At 31.9% G+C, this 15844-nt stretch overlaps 1 protein-coding gene across 6 annotated transcripts; it reads right to left on the bottom strand.

Annotated features, from left to right (window-relative positions):
* Positions 1 to 6778: 6778 nt before the first annotated feature.
* On the bottom strand, positions 6779 to 15844 carry LOC113861895 (UBP1-associated protein 2A). Of its 6 annotated transcripts, none has more exons than XM_027494993.1 (2): positions 14233 to 15844; positions 6779 to 8289 (listed from the first exon to the last, which is right to left on the bottom strand). In XM_027494993.1, exon 1 carries the CDS (start codon positions 15660 to 15662, stop codon positions 14244 to 14246), a length of 1419 nt encoding a protein of 472 aa, XP_027350794.1. In that variant the 5' UTR covers positions 15663 to 15844; the 3' UTR covers positions 6779 to 8289; positions 14233 to 14243. The 6 variants fall into 6 exon arrangements, with proteins under 6 accessions (XP_027350794.1, XP_027350793.1, XP_027350797.1 ...); XM_027494992.1 differs by having other exon boundaries at positions 6809 to 8289; positions 14265 to 15824; XM_027494996.1 differs by having other exon boundaries at positions 6819 to 7700; positions 14233 to 15824.

The raw sequence follows: 15844 nt of genomic DNA, 5'->3' as shown, positions 1-15844 counted from the left end.
ATTATTTTAAAAATTGAAGTTAATAAAATTGTTATATTGTAGAACATTATATTTTATAATTATTAAGGTGTCTCTCTGAAGACATTTTACAAAATTTGATATATATTATAGTAGTAAATGGAAACGAATCTACGTTTTCTCCTTTTCTCTTTCCTAATTTTTAATGGTAAAAAGTTATTCATTCAATAAATAAAAAGTAAAGATGCTTTGCACCAAGCAGGACTCAGTGTTGTGCAAGTTCTTGCCTATTGTGCTCTTATGCATGTCTTTCCCTGCTGGAAATTTATTCTGCTACTTTTATGCTGGTTTCATATGGTGGTTGATTATGTTTATGTGGGGAAAGAGTGTGTGTTACTAGCATTAATTAGCATGATATAATTATGTTAAAGAAAAATATATATTTTTTATTAAATAATAAATGCTCATCATAATTAATTGTAGGATCCACTAATTAAATTTGATCAACATTGTATATTTTTTTGCTACCATTATGATGGCATGCTATTTAATAATCTTTTTATTATTTTATAAAGTAAGCATTAAATGAAAAAGAGCATGTATTTATTATTTTAAAAAACAAAAAATATTTAACATTTTTTTTATTTAGTAATTAAGATTATTTAAAATATAAAAGGTAGGGAGTTTGAAAACTATTATTTAAAAAACCAAAGGATGTTGTGAATAGCCAAGGAAGGTTGGTCCATTTAGTAAGGAATGGATTTGTATCCTACAAGCATGTGAGTTCAAATCCAACTTCCAATGTGAATATCTGTTAGTGGATAATTTTTCCTGAGACTTTACTCACCTAAATTTCTTTTACACAAAAAAAAAATAATAAAAATAAAATGGTCTCTGTGTTTTATAACTTTTTTTTTATTTTACTAAGGAATAGACTTATTTCATAACGTAATACTTTCATTCATTTTCATAATTTTATTCAGAAGGAAAAATACTCTTATTTATATGTTTAATTTAAATTAATTAATTAATTTTTAATTATACTTTATCTTTATTTAATTTTAATGTATTTAAACACTTACTATCAATACAAATAATAATAACAAATGTCATACCAAAATTTATAAATCATTTTAATATAAATAGAAATATTAATAATATTATTTATTTAGTTATTATTTTTAAAATTAACCAATAAAAATAAGTTAGAATAATACAATATGATTTACATAATTGAAGTGGTGTAAAAAAAAAGGCATGACAAAATTGACTTTGTGAAAATAGACATTATTTATCATTGCGTGACATTTACTTAAATTTATAAAGTTACGAGGAAAATTTATTAGAAAGGAACTGCAAACTACAATATTTTATAAGCTCTAACAAAACTTAATTATTAATAAAAAGAAATGATAAAAAAAGAGGTGTTAGAGTCCCTCTCCAAAGAGTAAGGAACATTGGAATAGAATTAAAACATAGTAATCAAAGTGAACAATGATTTTACTTTCTTTCTGGTTGCTAATACGATGAATGGCTCCCATTGGTGCTGTGCATGCCCCACATTTATTTTATTAGTGTCATACCAACACCAATTCAAAGCTTCCCTTTTTATTCCATATAGCCATTCCCCCTGTGGAGACAGGAAGCAAACATAATTTTTATGACTTTTTTTTATGAGAATAAGTTTTTAATTTACTTTTTAAAAAATATGACATAATATAAATTTATTAAATATATTAAAATAGCTTGCATTGGCTTGAAATAATTCAAAATACTTCTTATGAAAAATATTTCTTACGAGTTAACTTTTAAAAATATGTTGTTAAATTTTGATTTAATTTAAATGTTAGATTAGTTTTTATAAATATAGTATTTAGAAATATAGTACTTCATAAAAAGTAAATTAACTTTTAAGAACAAGTTAGAATCAAATTTTTTAACAAAGAAAGTATTTAATTAACTTATATTTATAAAAATATCACAAGCCTGTTTGTTCTTAAATTTTACAGAAGACAACTATCACCAATTTTATTTTATTTTTTGGCTAAAGCATGTGTTGAATTGTTAGCTTTTCCGGTATGTTAATTTGCTAGGACTTTTTTATTCAAGTTAAATGAAGTTAGATTATTTTAACACTATAAATCATAATTTTTATATTAAAATGCAATTAACATGATTTTATAGAGATTCCAAACATGTACTACATTTGCCATAGCTTTTTGAGTACGGGAAAGCTACATAAAATAACATCAAGTAAACGTATATTTTTCCTTTCTACCTTATCAAATTAGGAAAGATGAGAGGCTTTGAGAAATCTTTTGCCTATGTTAGCAAGAGATTAAGATTATGGCAAAATAGAAAATGTTATATATAAGAGAATCAACAAAACATTATGGCAGAATTACATATTACCTACCTAGGAACTGTGCTGACCCAGGTGTGAGACTTTGCAAAGACAAAAGCACGAGCAAGTAAGTATCGAATGTGAAGCACTTTTATAGACTTGCGTTTTTGTTTTCTCTTTAAAATAGTTTCCCTATTAAGATGCAGCAAAGTTTGAAGGCACCTTCTCTCCAATATATATATATATATATATATAAACCAAACATGCACCATTACAAAATCACGTTTACACCAGACACTTTCCTGAGATTTTGGAAACTTCCAGTTGTTGTCTTGCAATGAATTTGCTCTCTTAATATCTTTACATGCCCAATATAATACTTCAAAAATTTTCTTGCGAATTCTCATAATTATTAAATATTTTTATATTTGTAAAATTATATAAATATAATATTTTATTAAACACTAAAAAAAATTAAAAATTTATAAAAATATTACAAAACTCTGAACAATATCTTCACTCTTAGCTTGGGTTTGTGTGTGAGTGCATGTAGTAGAGATACTGCATAGTAAGGGGGAATTGTAGGGATATCAATTTTTCTAACCTGCATTTGAAAATATAAATAAATACATTTTATTATATACTTTAAATTATCATAAAAAAATATGTATTAAATACAAATTAAAAAATCCATAAGAAAACTAGTGGGCGCAGCAGCAGCATGTGATTTTGAAGGCTCAGCAAACGGACAAACTCATTCAAAGGCACATGTAATGTATGCATAAGAATCCGCGTGCTCATTCCACCGAGGAAATGCACGTGCAGCTGTTCTTTTCACGTATCAACACAAACTTAGGCCCTTTAATTTCCATTTTCCAATCTTAGATACACCATACTTCAACATTAAAATAAGTTATCAATATTATTCTCAATACATTTTAATATAATTTGCAATAAAAAATTATTTTTTTTAAAATACCAATAAGCAAACTTCTTATATTAACTATTTTTCCCTTTCATCCTCTCACGTAATATATTATCAAGTAAAAGGATAAGTGGACATAAATCTAATTATAGATTTTTTTTAACTTTAACTATGTGTATCCAAATAGGTTAACAAATTTTTTATGATAAAAATATTAATTTAAGAGTAAAAAATAATATAATTCATATATATTTTAATAAATTTTAGTCAAAATTTTAATTAATAATTACAAATATGCTAAAAATTATAATAAAAAATATATTAATAACATTTCTCTATCTATTATTATGTGATTAAACTTACTTATATTATTTCTATTATTATTGTTGTTGTTATTATTATAGATTGGTTTATTAGACTTTTTTTTAAAAAAATAAACCTATAAAACATAATTTTTAATTAAAAATTATAAAATATTAAATTTTAGTAAATATACCAAAGATAACTTAAATTCCATATTAAATATTTTTATATTTTTGTTATTAATTAAAATCTAACAATAATAAAAAGTATGAATAAATATTATTAAATTAAGAAAAAAAACTCACCTAATTTTTATAAGGTTCAAAAAAATTCAGTGAATAATAAAGGAAAATTAAAAAACATATTAACATTTTTCCATAAACTAAATAGACTCTCAATAAATAACCTGACTTACTTTTACCTCTACTTGTCTTTAAGGGATATGTAGCCGTTGGTAATAAAAATAATATAAATGATTCATCGATTTAATATCTATAGTTTGTCTTGTTAAGACTGAATAATAGATATAAAATATGACTTTTCTCTCTGTCTACTTCATTCCATATTAACAAAGTTTTTTAATCGAGAAAGTTGGAGGCCACTCCTCTGTCAGTACTCAGAAGCAAATGTCTGAGACCACAAGTGTAAGTAAGCGGCTGGCTGGCGGCAGATACTAGAGATTCCTATTCCTATTCCTATTAAAAACTTTATTTTAAAACGCTCATTGAAAAATATATATTATCAATTATTTAATTTGATCGATGGACTTGATAACATATAAAGTTTCAAATTTAGTAAATTATACAATAACGCTTTATTATAATGTAAAAGTTTTGCAGTATGTATATTAAGTTAAAGTAGAGTTTTATTATATAGTTATATACTTTTCTTTTTGGTACTTTATATTAATTTCTATTACGAACATAGATTGTGTTGAATATGCAGGTCCTGCTCATGCGCAATCAAGTCAGATATATTGTTTTAAAGTAAATGTGATTGATGCTCCAAGTCCATAAATTAAATAAACATATATTTGGCTATCCAAGTTTGTATGTATTAATCGCCAGAATATCTGTGCTCTTAATGTGCCTCATTTGAACTTTGAAGCTTTCTTTAATCCTTTTCCAAAGGAAGTAGACGAAAAAAAAGGGTTGGAACGTCATATGCTGAGTAAATATACTAGGTATTATTATTTGCTGGGCAATTTCTTTTACTATTTTAATATTGATCACTTCTCATTTTAAAATGAAAGATTAGCTACCCCGCATAAAATTATTAAAGTGGAATTATACCTGTTTCAGCATTTAAAGCGCACTCTTTACATGAAAATATATAATAAAATTATGCGTTTCAAAAGCTGCAAATCATATTTCGCTAAACTGTCGAAAGAGATGCTAAAAGGTATGTATGTTTCTGGTTTGAATCCCACTTAATCAGAATGTGCTTATGTAATTAAAAGGGGTCTGGGAAGATTGGAAACTGTGCATCTTACTCCTTGAATAAAATAACCCCTCACTCCATGTTTATATTAAATAATTATATTTTAACTCTTGCATTTTTTTTTATTTTCTCTTTTGTCATATTTTTTACTTTATTTTTCTTCCTTATTAACAGATAACATTAATCTCAATGGAAGGTAAAAGTTAATTGTATAGACAAAATATCTCACAAACTTCATTATTGAGTTGGCGTCATTCCTGATATGTATAGGTAATACGCATTAACTAAATTCTTGGAATTTCTCGCAATCTCCCTTTTTATCTACTTACCATTAAAGCACCTTAAATTGCTTATGCTTGTGTTTTAAGGAGGTGCATTAAGTTTTATTTATAATCACCTTTCAACTTAACTAAGAAATAAGAACAACCCACCCCCCCCCCCCCCTCCCAATTTTACACTGGAACTGAAAAAAATGGGCCTCCTTTGGACCAAGTCTAAAAGAGTTTCTAAGCTGAAAAAAAAAAAAAAACAGATAGAACTTAGCTATTAGTATGAAACATAGAAATCATGATCACCTTATTAACTCACCTTGATATTGTTTTCTAAGGTAAAAAGATGGCAATGTACTCGCTGCAACACTATTACAAAAGGTTCAGAACTGCACGCATTTCCATAATATTTGCCTTGCAACGTGTTACGAATTAAGGTTAACTAATTTTTGAAGGACAATTTAAGTACACTTTCTTAATATTATTTCCTAATAAAAATTAATCTTTTACTTTAATGATACGTACTTTATTAATTATTTGAAAATGTTATATTAGTCTATTTGCATAAAAACGACTGTTTCATGACCCGTCCAATGAATTTGCATGAATAAAATAATATCCGGTTCATTGTGAACAAAATATTAAATTAAAACACTTTCATATAATTAATAATAGAATACTTTACATAGAACGAAATTTATTTTAATAACATTTTCATTGACAGTAGATAATATCATTCTGTTCCTAATCTAAAAAAAATGCTATCACTTTTCAAGCACACTAATCAAAATTCTTGTGATTAATTTATATTTTGAAAATCAAAGCATTTACATTGTAAATCAATCTCCTTTTAAAATTCACTTTAACCTTTCAAAAACTGATCAATTACAACAAATGTATAAAAAGGATTGTTTTACTAGCAATTCTCTCCCGTTAATTATCAGTGTTTTAAACATTTCTTGTCAATTAGTGTATACATATTAAGGTTGCAAGGTTGGGCGTAACAATTCACGATCTTAACAAATGTTATAGATTATAGATAGGAGATCATAGATAAAAAAAACGCATCATCTAACTAAGAGGGAGGAGGACCCCGGTCAGTCAAAAAAAAACAATGCAATATTGCGTCAAACATATAAACATCTCAATTGAACAAAAAAAACAAAAGAAATAAACATCTCAAAAGCAAATATATAAATAAACAAAAGCAATGCGGGCACGAAGAGATTTTACCTCAACCTATAAATATCCCACAGTGCATTTTAACTTAAATTTCTAGAAACAAGGTAGATCAGGGTTGGCTCAAGTAATACTAATACACGAAGTTTTTTACCTCAACCTATCAATCTCCCGTGGTGCTTAATCAAAGTAATGATATATTCTGGCAGATGTTTTATGTTTTACGCCTTCCTTTCATACAAAGCATGCCTAATTAATTAGCTTTCTCATGTTATTTTCTAATTAGAGGGAGGAGCCAAGATGTGGGACGTGATGGCTATCTCCCAAACAAACAGAGAGTAACGGCTTTTCTTAATTTCCAAGTAAAGACAGCAAATTTGTCCAATTAAAACTTTCAACACTATGTATGTCAATGCATTAACCTTTCAACTAAAATAAAGATAAGAAACTAGACATAATATACTGCGACTTACCTTCCAGTCCAGGAAAGCCACCTATTCATTTGAGGATAATCAATCAGCCACACATAAGTCCAAATCACTACGACAGAGCTGACTTCATCTTTTACTTCAGACGCAGGATTTGAGTTGAACATTAAACACCCATAAAACACAACTTAAATGACCAAATTTGGCTTCCAGTAACATAAAAATGCAACATTGTGCAAGTTTGGAAATATTCAAACCATCCAAAAGGATGTCAAGAAGCCCATGTTGCAAGAACATTTTGAAAACTGCTTAAAGCAATAATAAATATAAATGAACAAATTCTGAAGTGATTATAAAAAGCATCATATATCCCTTAAGGGGTAAAATTTTTATTTCAATGCATGTGATTAGTCATCCTTTTGAGAAAAGAAAAAAGTAGAGGAACAAAAGAAAGAAAAGCACAACATACAAACATGGTTTGTAAGTAGACAAAACCCCCAAAAAGGCCAACAAAGTTCACCCAACTTCTGACATTCTTTAAAAGACAATTTTAAATAAAAGCATGACTGTGACAAAGTATTGAAAATTGTGTTAGAAGAGGAAATAGAACCCCCCCTAAAAAGCGACCCCTCTTTTGTACGAAAGTGTAAGGAAGATAGAAAAGAAAAACTGTGTCCTGTTCCTGGTTGAAGAACTCCGACCATATTAAAAAGGATTTCTCAAAATGTGGAAACCTTACTAGAATATCAAAATCAAACTTAAATCAAAAGCATTGGTTTTTCCCTTCTTAATTTAAACTGATTTCATTACTGGTACATGTATATATAAGTATGGCTGTCAAACCTGCAAAATAACTGCACAAAATTAGGTACACGTACAATTAACAGAAGTGAAACAAAAACAAAACACTTGATAAGTTGGTTCCTAACCAATTTTTCAAGGGCTATGAAACTGATGACAAAAGGCACTTAGCGTATTATGCACGTTTCATATCAATCATTCCATGTTCAATTAAGACAAAAAGTCAAGAAAATAATAAAAAAGAACAAGGGAAAACAGTATCCAATATCCACATAGAACAACACTATCAAGCAACTTGTACATACCAAGTTGAAGCACAATGATCCACACAAACGTGACTTTCAAAATAAAATTTGTTCAGCATTTCAAACTCCTCATAATACGGATAAAACTATAATTTGCAGTACAAAAACAGTTCCATAAGATTTTTTTGAAGATAAACTAAAAGTTAAAATACTACAATATTTTGAAATAGAAGAAAAGATGAAAAAGTGGCGAAAACAGAACTCCATTTGGTAATTTAAATATTCTGATCATTGTAGTAAGTAACATTTCATTATAAATACGCCAATTGCATCAGCTCCTTAAACTTCAGAAGAATCACCAGGCCAGTAATAAAAGACTGATGCACTTATGTGGAATCTGCAAAATGAATACAAAAACATGAAAAACAATTTAAGAAGAAAAAAGAAACTCTCAGAGCTTATTTAAAAGGGTCCAAAAACCAAGCTTTAGCAAATTTGGTTGAGATTTATTGAAAATCAAACACCAAGCTCAAATTCAATTGGACATTTTAACATGCTGGGAATATCTCATCGTAAAAGTTAAAGAAAACCAAAAAAAAGAAAAAAAAAGAGCTTGCAATAATTCTATTCAAAATTATTCAACAGTTGTGAATGTTGGTCAGTAAAAAATATTCTGCAGTGAGAAGAAACCAAGAAAGATGATTTTCTATGAAGTTACATAAACACATTCAAAGAGATAAACAAGACTTGGAACTTAATCAAGGTTGTCAAAGTGCATGTTATTCATTGGATTGGACAAGTTTCCTGCTGGTATCTGATCTCATGTATACAAAATTATTCAACAGTTGTGAATGTAGGTCACTAAAAATTATCTGCAGTGAGAAGAAACCAAGAATGATGATTTTCTATGATGTTACAAAAACACATTCAAACAGGCCATAAATAAGACTTGGAATTTAATCAAGGTTGTCAAAGTGCACATTATTCATTGGATTGGACAAGTTTCGTGCTGGTTTCTGATCTCATGTATACAGAAGATTATTTTCTGATGGATCGCTGGGGAAATCCAACTGAAATCAGCAATATTCCACAAATTGGGCACCATGACACTGATGTTCGAGCTGGGCAACCTGTGACTACAACCCAAGACCAAGGTAAATTTTTTTTGACCTAATAGGAGCTTCAGCTCCCAATCTCAATCCCCTTTTGGTCCATCACCCCTCAATCTGTCAATCTCTTCCTTTTCTCATTATCTCTCACACTGGCAGTCCAAGCCTCCTTTCTTAGTCATTCTCTGCCAGTATTTACAGTTCATGAATGATTCTCTCATTCTCTGTACCATATATCAAGTTCCTGGGTCACCATCTGTATCGCTGTTTCTATTTCACTCTACTTGTCCTCTGGTTTGATCTGCACTTCTACTTCTCCTTAGATATCCAGTAGTTAGGCTGTTTTCAGTGTTTAAGTTCAATGTGTTGTGAATAACAGTGTCTTATATAGATGTGTTTGGATAACTACTTATTTAAACACTTATTGAATAAGCTCTTTTAAAAACAATTATTTACATTAATAAATTTAATGATGAAACTTATTGAGATAAGCTGAAAACAACTTATTTTGATAAGTTATACCATGAAATAAGCTGAAAACAGTTTATGAAAGTCATAAGCTGACTTCCATAAGCATTTCATAAACTCTCCAAACAGGCCCATTATGCGTTGTTGACATGTGAAACTTCTGAGTTTTATGTAACCTTGTACTGCATTTTTATTTGAAATTCAATTAAATATTAATTATAATTTTGATAGAAATTGGATAAAAATTTAAGAAAAAGAAATGAAATTGCATAAAATATTCAGGGTATCTGAGAAACCCTGTTCACACATGCAGTCTCTTAAGAGTCTAATCCTTTCTAACTGACAAGATATCTCCTTTCCTTTCTTCTATTCCATTCATACACATGCAGTGCCTTTCACTAATCATAACAAACAGACTAACTACAAATAATAACTAACTAAACTAATTCACTAATGGGTATTTCTCTATACTTCCCTCCTAAAATTTAACATTGTCCTCAAGGTGAATGGGATAGATAAACGAAAAGTCCACTGGACTCCCATTGTTTGAAGCAAGTCTGAAAACCCACTGTGTTGTCACCAAAAAATAGCCTCAGCCCCTCGTGTGACGCGTCTAACACAAAAAGGTGGATTCCCCCATGCTCCTTTGGTGTTCTACTTTCTATGATATTTTTGGCTGATGATTGTCATGATCCTCCACCTTATTCTGCCTCTGTGGTCAGTTGATTCTACAACCCATACCCAAATCAGCCATTGTGGATAATGGATATTGGATTAATCCTTGGCTATCCCTGCATGCTAAACACAGGGCTTCCTTCAATTTTCCCCTCTTCTTTGCAACCCAAAAATAGACCCATCCCTAAGCCTTCTTTGTCACTATGATTCTAGATCTCAAGAACTGCATTTTTGCTTCTATTTTCTGATTCTTTGGCCAGAATGTTGTTGGGTTTCTCCCAATTCTTGTAATTTTCTTTTATTTGTTTCTTGCTCTTGTGCTACTAGCTCCTTTGTCTTCAAACCTTCTACTTTTGTTCTATTTTTTTTGCTCCAAAGATTCTACTTCCTTGTTGCAATTATGATTATTGATCTTCAACCCTTCATTTTGCACTTCATCTTCTTGCTCTTCATCTAGGACCCAAATTGGTACCATTAAGATCAAACTCAGGCTGAAACTCTGAGCAAAGGCTTCAAAAAGTCCCACCATGATGTAGTTGGATGGTCCTCTTTCCACACAAACCACCAAACCAAAGTACGTCCTCACATGGTTTTTCCAACCTTTTGTATCTTCTCTTCCTCAAATATTGCAATGGCCACAAAGTTCTGTTACACATTAATCAGCCACCAACAAGTAGAACCAACAAAATGGACCTACCTGATGAGCTGGTCCAAAAATACCCACAAAAAAATGAGAACATGGGCATTACAGGACTATTTAGCCCAACCCATTTAGATCTAAACTCAAGCAGACTCAAGACAGGCCTACACCCTGCATTGCTATTTTGTTTTTATAAGTGTATGATTTTTTTTTTTCATGTAATATTTATTTTAAATTAAAACTGTCATTTATAAAATTAAAATATTAATATTTTACATTAAAATTTATCATTATAATACTTCATTATAAATTATGATAATGAAAATAATAATGATGAAAGGAAGGCCATTGAAATTGAAGATACAAACCTTTTTCAAGGAGGTTTAAATAATTGAGAAACTAGTTGAAATGTTTGTTTTAAATATGTAGGATTGCTAGGAGTGTTTACTTTAATTTTGTTGAATGACATTGGATAATATTTTTTGTTTTAAATATGTTGGATAAATATTTGATTTTTAAATTTTAATGTGCTTAAAAAAACTTTTGTTAATGCAATCTTAATCTTTGATAGATATAAAACAGGCCTTTTTGAAAAGAAAAAAAAAAGTTTGCTACCCACAATGAGTCAAGCTTGGACTACCATTTCAAAAGCTCAAATTGCTTCAATCTTCTTTAGCTTGGCCCACATTAGCCCTCTACACTATACAGGCCAGACCAAATAGCCTGAATTGACAGCTCTACCAATAAATTTCTTTCCCTTCAAATTCTAGAATCATCTTCAAGAACTAAGTACTCACAACTCCAAGATCGATGTTTTAATACCAATTGATAGAAATAGAATCAAATTGTATTGAATATTTAGGGTATTTGAGAGGACCTATTCTCTGCCACCTCTCTCTGAGTCTAATCCTTTCTAACTAATAAGATAATCTCCTTCCTTTCCTCTCTTAAACACATGTAAATACCTTTTACTAACTGTAACAAATTGACTATCTACAGATTGTAACTAACTAAACTAACTAACTAATGGGATTCAATCAAATTTAGAGGTATTTTTCATATCTAAGATATTATATATGCAGATAGTATAAACTTAACTATAATTTGCAAACAGGAGAGATATGTGCAGAAATAAATATGTTTGAACATCTATGAAGCCTGGACACTTAGTATGACACAGATTCAGGAATACGGAAAAAATTTGAAATTCAAGATACGATACAGCTTAATAAGTTAACATAAATTTAAAGAAATAACATATTTTATACATACACAAAATATTTATAAAGAGATATTGATAATTCATTTATATTAATGTGTTATATTTGGATATTAATGATCACATTTTACAAAAAAAATACATGCGATCATATCTTTCCTTTGTCTAAGTAACTAAGTCAAAATATTTCTTCTACTATGATCACATAAAAAAATTACATACTTTACTCCCTGTTCAAGTTAGAATTCCACGAAAGAATTGGTAGTTTTATCCAAAAGAAATATAGAACTATCACAAAAAGAAAGTCATGCCTTTGTACTATTTATATCTATCTAAGTCGTATCGGATGATTAGGAGCTGTATCCCAACCGTATCTAAGCAGTGTCAGGTTGGAAATTAATTTTTAAAAATAAATTAAATTATAGATGCTTTTGAGATACGTATCAGACACGTATTGGTAATGGATATGTGTCTGACACATACTTTGGCTGTTTTGAAGTATATGGGCTTCATAGCTGAACATCAAAGCACACCATTAAGGGCACATTTGTTTGAGATTTTATCCAAGAAACAATGCTGTTCTAATTAAAAGATATGTTTTACAAAATTGATAATAATTATGTAAATTTTTCAAAAAGAAAAAAGAAAACATAACAAAAAAGTCGTTTTAGTGCTTTTTCAGAAGCTAAATGTAGCAACTTCTGGGGAAAGCCATAAAACAAGATGTATCACAAAAAGGTATATGAAATAACCTTGAAAAAAATCTATTGTTTCACTTCCACCAAGAACTGCAGGTCATAAATAACCCAAACCCCCTCTATTTTCATGAAACTAACAAACAGAGGTTCAGAGAGGGTTAGACACAAGCCTCTTATCAAGGGCCCAACTGTTTCATATACAGGGGACAACATGAATCACTTTTTTGTCTCTGTCTCTGAAATTAACACTGTCATTGGCCCTAATTGCAAATATCCAAAGCATAGCTTAAAATATTTACCTGCTGCATTTTGTTGCAATGATAAAAATTAAAATTCTTAATCAAATTTGTAATTAAATCAAATTTATTCATTGTCCCTTTGATATTTGATCTAATGTAATAAAGTTGCATACTTTAAAGAAAACACTGAGCAAAAAACTATATTACTAAACTCACAAAAGCTATAGCCATTCTTTTAGGGAAAAAAAAAATTCCTGCAAATTCCATGACTTTACATTATTATGCAAGGTGTTGGGGAATACAACATGTCTTACACACTAATCAAAAGATCTACCAACTACCAACCAATAACAGTTGCCCCATCCAACCACGAAGTGGTACATTCTTAATCCCACACGAATAACAGAGAATACCAAACGCATAACCAATTACACCTTTGCTACGTTTGAGTTTGAATGCAGAGCTTGAGGTGAAAGTGTAGGCATGAATGTTCCAAATAGGATATAGGTGCTACAACTCGTGAACATACAAAACATTAACAAGTCCATTACAGCTCCACAAAGGAATAGAGAAAAGATGGGAAACAGCAAATACAAAGGAACTATTAACATGAAAAGGAGAAATCAAGGAACTACAACTTTTTCTATTCAAACAATGAAATTCAAAAAGCAAGGAACAGACAAAAATTCTTATGAATGAAAAACTACATATCTCTGTCCAACCGCGAACATCTAGCATCTTGTCAGTCCACCATCATCTCACTTACTTCCAACTCCTTGTGCACCTCATTTATCTATTTTGCTTTAAAAAATGTTTGCATAATTACAGACCATTATTTTACCAGGTCATTCCATACTCATCATCCACACTAATAAGGTCTCCATCTTCATTGTCTAACATAATAGTTTCATTCTCTATATCCATTGACTCTGATGAAAACAACTACACTTCCAATCTATCAACAAATATGAAGATTATGTTTCTGAAAGAAAAATATAAATTCTAGAGCACAAGAATAAGAGACCACAAAAGTGTTAGTCAGAAGAGCAGAAGCCAAAAAGAATGAATAATTTGAGCTCAAGTTAAGCAATCAATATATCCTATTTGACAGCCTTGAAAATGCAGCTTAAAACTAAGTCAATACCAAACAAACTAGCTTGCTTTCACTTGCCCCAAAATTTACCCTATTGTTCGATATAAGTCAGAATTGCAATACCCAACAGATCAAAAAGCAAGCTAAATAGGAAAGCATACCAATCTTCAAAGAAACATCATAAGTACATACACCATACCTGCCACAAACCTAGTGCCCCATGTAAGGTGCAGCACCACCATATTGCCCTCTTCCAGAGCCACCCTGTCCTATCTGTTGGTTTGGGTATGCCGTCTGCAATCCAACCTGATTCCCATATGCTCCAATAACACCTGGGCTTATATTTGGCTGGGCACTATAACCACCCTGCACTCCAGCCCCGGCAGCAGGAACACCAGGGTTAACCGCAGCACTCGTTCCAATACTCCCCAACAAATTACTCAGCCCCAATGTTCCTTGAGACGCAAGCAGCGCCGTCAGCGCCTGCCCCAGAGTCGGATTCAATGCCTGCGCAGCAGCAGCCTGATTAAAACCAATTCCGGGTCCAGCCGGTGCCATTAGGTGCCCCGGCTGCGCAGCAGCAGCAGCACCACTACCACCACCGACATAACCAGCACTGTCATTCCTCTGAAACTGGTTCCTCTGACCCTGAGGATTCCCATGCTGCTGCAACTTCCCAGGCTTAGGACCATCAATTGCCTTCTGGCAATGCAAAATATGCCCCTCAAATTCCTTATGAGGCTCCTCCAAGGCCCTCCTCGCACTCTCAGCACTCTTGTAAACAAACAAACAGAACCCTTTCGGCTTCCCCGTGACCTTATCAAGCCCCAAAGGCCCTTCCTCAATCTCGCCAAACCGCGAAAAGAACGCCAGAAGCTTTTGCGGATCCAATTCAGCTCCAACGTTACTCACATAGATCTTCCTCTGCGTGTACTCCGAAACCGGCGCCGAAGAAGTCGTCACCGCAGCTGGTTGTTGTTGCTGCTGCTGCTGCTGCTGCTGGCTCTGGCTGACGGGACCAATCGACGCCAGCTGGCACGCCGTCATGCGATTCCCGATCTTCTTCTGCGGCTGCTTCAACGCGTTGCGGGCACCCCGGCGCGTCTTGAAGAGAATGAATCCGTATCCCTTCGACTTCCCGGAGACCTTATCGGTAACCGCCTTGCAATCCTCGATCTCGCCGTACTGCCGGAACGCACCTATTAGGGTTCCGGCGGTGGTGTCCCATCCAAGGCCGTGCACGAAGATCTTCCGGTGAACAGGATCCTCGTCGGCAGCCTTACGGATCCGATCCGCCACGTCACGGTGTTTGGTGGCAGCTTCGCAGAGAAGGTTGAGGATCTGGTCCTTGCTTAAGGGTTCTAGAAGCTTCTGGATAGGGTCGTCGTCGTCGTCGTCATCTTCTTCTTGTTGTTGTTGGTCTCCTTCTTCTTCTTCCTCTTCCTCTTCCTCTTCCTCCTCTTCTTCCTCTTCTATTTCTTCAACTTCTTCTTCTTCTTCCTCAACTTCTTCTTCAACTTCTTCGTATTCGGGAGGTGCATTGTCTGGTAAGGGTTGGGGTTGGTGGTGTTTGAGAGGGGGTTCAGCGGATTGAGAAGATTTGGGTGCCACCTTTCTCTTCCTTCCCATTGTTTTGTTTGTTGAGTGAAGTGCAGGTTCAGCCACACTACTAGGGTTTCTGATTTTTTCAATCAATAATATTAATCACATTCACCCTTTGTCTCACTCCAGATATTTTTTTATCTTTTATCTATGATATATGATGTGATTCTCAGCCGCCACTACTTTTTTTCCTTCTCTTTCTTAGAATT

This window comes from Abrus precatorius, unplaced genomic scaffold (genome assembly GCF_003935025.1).
Source record: "Abrus precatorius isolate BTA unplaced genomic scaffold, Abrus_2018 Scaffold3, whole genome shotgun sequence".
Taxonomy (NCBI): Eukaryota; Viridiplantae; Streptophyta; class Magnoliopsida; order Fabales; family Fabaceae; genus Abrus; species Abrus precatorius.
Note: the sequence above shows the minus strand (reverse complement) of the source record. Positions and strands in the feature narration are given on the sequence as shown.